General features: G+C 45.5%; 1 protein-coding gene across 1 annotated transcript; it reads left to right on the top strand.

Annotated features, from left to right (window-relative positions):
* Positions 1-3,640: 3,640 nt before the first annotated feature.
* Positions 3,641-4,536, top strand: LOC127330973 (uncharacterized protein At4g08330, chloroplastic). The gene is made up of 2 exons (XM_051357088.2): positions 3,641-3,866; positions 3,949-4,536. Exons 1-2 carry the CDS (start codon positions 3,793-3,795, stop codon positions 4,310-4,312), a joined length of 438 nt encoding a protein of 145 aa, XP_051213048.1. The 5' UTR covers positions 3,641-3,792; the 3' UTR covers positions 4,313-4,536.
* Positions 4,537-5,525: the final 989 nt, after the last annotated feature.

Genomic DNA, 5,525 nt, shown 5'->3' with positions numbered 1-5,525 from the left:
GCCATAGCCAATGCACAGGAGACGAGGCCGCACAAGAAGTTGAAGCATATCAAGCTATGTTTTCATGTGATTCACGAGTATGTCGAAGATGGTGACATAAAGATTTGCAAAGTACACATAGATCTGAATGTGGCAAATCCGTTGAATAAAGCTCTCCCTAGAGCAAAGCATGACCTACACCAGAGCGACATGGGTGTTAGATACATTACCATGTAATCTAGATTATTGACTCTAGTGCAAATGGGAGATTGTTGGAGATATGCCCATGAGGCAATAATAAAGTGGTTATTATTATATCTTTTTGTTTATGATAAATGTTTGCATCCCATGCTATAACTGTATTAAACGGAAACATTAATATTTGTGTGTTATGTAAACATATAAGAGTCCCTAGTAAGCCTCTTGTTAAGCTAGCTTGTTGATTAATAGATGATCATGGTTTCCTGATCATGAACATTGGATGTTATTAATAACAATGTTATATCATTGGGAGAATGATATAATGGACACACAACCATAGTAAGTCATTAAGTTCGTCTTGCTATAAGCTTTCAATACATAGTAACCTAATCCTTCGAACATGAGATTGTGTAAATCACTTACACCAGATGGATGCTTTGATTACATCAAACGCCACTTCGTAAATGGGTGGTTATAAAGATGGGATTAAGTGTTCGAAAAGTATGAGTTGAAGCGCATGGATCAAGAGTGGGATTTGTCCATCCTGATGATGGATAGATATACTCTGGGCCCTCTCGGTGGAATGCCATTCAATTAGCTTGCAAGCATGTGACTAGGTCACAAGGGATGACATACCACGGTACAACTAAAGAGTACTTATCGGTAACGAGGTTGAACTAGGTATAGAGATACCGATGATCGAACCTCGGATAAGTAAAGTATCACACGACAAAGAGGTATCGGTATCATATGTTAATGGTTCATTTGATCACGAAGTCATCGTTGAATATGTGGGAGCCATTATGGATCTCCAGGTCCCGCTATTGGTTATTGATCGGAGAGAAATCTCGATCATGTCTACATAGTTCACGAACCATAGGGTGACACGCTTAAGGTTCGATGTTGTTTAGTACATATGGAATATGAGATGGAGACCGAATATTGTTCGGAGTCTCGGATGGGATCCAGGACATCACGAGGAGGTCCGGAATTGTTCTGGAAGAATTATGTTGTTTTGTATTTCAGAAAAGTTGTTCTGGAAATATTCTCGGAATTGGACGAAATAAAAGCAGAATTTCTTATTTTTCTATCACGAAGACGGAGTCCAAAGGGGAGACGGAGAAAGGCCGAGAGGGGGCCAGACCACCCCTAGGCGCGGGCCCACCCCTGGCCGTGTCTAGGCATGGTCTAGGCCCTCTAGGCGTTGGCCCTAGATGGGTTTTGGGAAACCCTCGTCGTACGCACCCACTATATAAAGAGGGGTGGGATGGCCGGCCATAGACCCTCCAGAATTTGCCACCCGTCCTCCCTCCCAGTTTCTCCTGCTCCGGCTTAGGCGAAGCCCTGCAGGAATTCTCCTCCACCACCATCACCACACCATCGTGTTGCTGGGATTCCGAGGGGATCTATTCCTCCGCTTCCCGCTGGAACGGGGAGAGGAAGGACTTCATCGACACCGTACGCGTGACCGAGTACGGAAGTGCTGCCGGATTGCAGCACCAGAACGATCGTCTACATCAACCACGAGATCTGATCTCGTTAAGGCTTTGGATCTTCGAGGGTTAGTCTCTCTTCTTTCTCGTTGCTCGGATCTCATAGATTTATTCGTTCTTGCGGTAGAATTTTTGTTTTACATGCGACGAACCCTACAGCTTGTCAACTAATTGTTTGTTTGTAAAACCAAGATACTGTACTAGAGCATCTCCAGCATGCTTGAGGGGTCGAGGCCAAAAAAATAGTGGCAGCAGGACCCTACTCGGGGCAACAAAATTGCATTGCCCCATAGAGCCCTTGATAGCCACAACCCCCCCCCCCCCCCCCCCGTAGGCCGTAGGTAAGAAGACAAAGGAATTTTCACCTCCCATTCCTAGGAAGACTCTCGCTCTTCTCGTGCAACCCTAGAGTCGGTTGTCCCCGCGCTTTGCCTCCCCTCTTCTGCATGACCCGTCTCCAACTCCCGGCAACTACGCCCTCCCCTCTAGTGCCACATGAGCCAAAATAACAAAGAAAAATGAAGATGATGTAGTAATGGTTGGACCCCACGTGTAAGAGAAAATGGGGCTCTAAAATGGGGGCTCTAGCTGAAGTTGATGGCGCTTTGGAGGCTGAAAGCCATGCTTTGCTTTTGAGAACTCCGAAATGGGGACTTTGTTGGAGATGCTCTGAAGCAGATTTTGGTGCCTAGGCTTCTTAATGCAAAAGCGCATTGTGGTCCTTTGATACAACTAATATATATAGGTCTAGTGCGTGAACATTACAACCAAAGAAAATTCAATGGTAAAAATTAGCCCGATGTCTCGATAAAAATGTTTTAGAATGAGATACACCATTCGTCGTACCTTTGTTCAGCGGATATAATGCCATTTACTAGAAAATGTTTTGCAGGGGATGTACTAGAGAACTAATACAAGTCCAATGCATAACCACAATAACAAAGCCAAACCTAATGCTAAGAACTAGCTAGGTATCTCGCTACAAAATATTTTAGATTGAGATGTACCTTTGTTTAGCCGCTAGAATGCCATTTACTGGAAGTGTTTTCTAGGAGATGTACTGGAGAACTAATACAAGTCCAGTACATAACCATTATAATCAAACAAAATACAATTATACAACGATAAAAACTAGTTAGGTATCTCGCTAAAAAATGTTTTAGATTGAGATGTTGCTTTCTTCAACGGATATAATGCCATTCGGTAGATTTTTCTTTTTTTTTGGATCTAGTCACTCTGGTCGTATTTAATCAACGCAATGTACGGGCGTACCTAGGCTAGTAGCTCTGCAGTGCTCGCATATTTGTTTTTAGGAATCGCGTCAATTTTATCTTTTTTTTTGAGAGATTCGCGTCAATTTTATCTGATCGGAGGACTACTAGAGAATGTAAGATATATTCTGGGCCATAAATGCAACTTTTGTAGGGCCACACATCTTTGGGCCGGCACGTCAAGAGTAGGTATCAAACATGTTTTCGCCTGTTTTTGTAGAAAAATGTTTATGTCTTTTAATTCAAAATTCAGAACTACAGTCTGTGTAAAAATAGCCAAAACCACAGATACGGTTAAGAGTTGACTCGTATTAAGCATTGACTTCATCTCGGATAGTGGTGATCTCAAGCATTGACTTAACGAAGGCGAGGCGTAAGTGTTACTTGTACGTCGCAGTACCTGTATATACACACTTTTTCTAGGTCTATTATTGCGCATTATTTGAACTAACATAGCAAGGTTCCCGTTGACCGATCGACAAGCTGGATAAAATAAATATAAAATCTCGAAGATTAAGACAGAGGAAAATGCAGGGTGATGATGCATTATGATGACTGAGCTTATGGTGATGATGATTGGGTCGGTCGCAACGTGGGCAGAGAGGATGACCAGCACCACCGCCCAGCACGGGCATGTTCCCCGCTTCGGTCGGCGCAGGCCCTACACCTTAATTCTTCTTCCACCTTCCCAGCACAAGCTAAGCCCCCGTTCCATCTATACACCTAGCTTGACCTTGGGCCTCGGCTATATATATGCCACCTCCATTGATCTCCCATCGCACACCAAGACAAATCAGGAAACAAGTGAGAGATAAGCTCCCAACACAGATCGATCCACCCAAGCATCCATGGACATCGACAATGGCATGGAGATGGAGAAGCCTTCTCCTCTTCACCGCAGCCTCTCCACCGTCACCTACGGGTCGGTCTCCACCACCACCTGCATTGCATCTTCATCAAGATTGTGCCATGGATCGTACTGACGCGGTGTTTCTCTGTTGCAGCTGCGGCAGGTGCGGCTACGACCTGAAGCTGAGCTCGCTGGCGCGGGACACGGCGGGCATGGTCGGCGCCGGCGCGACGAAAGGGTGCGGGCGGGGCGGCGGCGCGGCGGTGGTGGTGTTCGACGCCATCGACGACGCGCGGTTCGGGCACCTGGACGAGTTCCGGTGCCTGGACGTGCGCGCGCGCCGCCTCTTCGCGCGCCGGACGCGGCTGCTCTGCCGCAAGTGCGGCTCCCACGTCGGCTTCGGCTACGACGACAACACCGCCGCCACCAGGCCGCCGCGGTACCACATCAAGATCCGCGCGCTCCACCCCGCCTCCCAGGACGACGAGGCCGCCGACGCGACGCCGGTGCATGCGTGACGATCTGATGCCAAATTCTTGTGCAGCTATAGCTTCTGTCTTTTCTCTCTTCCATTTTCAATTTTTTTTCTTGATGCGTTCGCGAGTCGCTGCCGCTGCTGTCGTTCTCGCTCCTCAAAGTCGCTCGCTTGAATCTCAAGAAAATGCACAGACTGATTGATTGGGATTTTGGAATCATTTGTCTTTGCCGATTGTTTAGTGAAATAAGGCAAAATTATTAAGAATCCGCGCGCTCGACCCGGCCACACGATCGTGGGTGGTGTCACCGTCCCACGTTTAAGAGGGAGTTGACTCATCACGAGCAATGACTTTGTATTTAGATGACGATGATCTCGAGCATTTGACTTGAGGAAGCCATTGGTACATGTATGGACGACGCATCTTCCATATCTAAACAGGTCTACCTCACTAAGGGCATGTTTGATTTATAGGCAAAACACAGGGATAGGACAGGAATAAAACAGAAATTTGAAAGACATGGAAATTTTGCAAATTTGGGTGCTTTGGTCGCAGGAATAGGAAAAACACATGAATCATAAACATGATCTATCAAAGTCAAATCACACGTTAAAGTAAAATTATGATGTTATTATGCAACTAAAAACCTCAGGATAGTTCTTTGTTCGTAGGAGTTTGGAGGGGTGGATTGTAGCTGCGTTTTTCTTTTATAAAACTGCGACCAAAAGAAATTGTCGCATGCTTCTCTTTCGCTCCATTCCTTTGAACCAAACAGATAACTATTGCCACATGTATGTTAATCTAGTTTGTCGGCCCCTTTAAAAAATATTTGGCATACCACTGTCTGTTAACTTGTTTTTATCAAGTGTAACAAAAAATACCTAGTTGTCAAGCAAATTGTCGCCGAGTGTGGCACTTAAACCGTTTGCAAGTTTGTAGACACTTTGTTGAGTGCCACGGGTAGTCCGCAACTCCTGAATTCGGCAGTGGAAGCGGTTAAAAATATGTCTATTTCCGAAATAAGATCTCGGCGTGGACGCACAGGTGGCGCGCCGTGTCCAGCCAGTGGCCGAAGCAAACTAGGGAAGACGGCACGCACGTTTTGTACGTGTGGTGACGATCCACGTACCAAATTGTGTTGCTTTTTCACGAGAACTATAAATCAACAAGTTTTCCCAAGACACTAGAATGGATGTACATAATTCCAGTCTAATACCTACATATTGCATTTTTTAAATCTTTCAAACTCGTTGTT

The sequence above is a fragment of the Lolium perenne genome, chromosome 1 (assembly GCF_019359855.2).
Source record: "Lolium perenne isolate Kyuss_39 chromosome 1, Kyuss_2.0, whole genome shotgun sequence".
NCBI lineage: Eukaryota > Viridiplantae > Streptophyta > Magnoliopsida > Poales > Poaceae > Lolium > Lolium perenne.
This window is presented reverse-complemented; position numbering and strand designations above follow the sequence as displayed.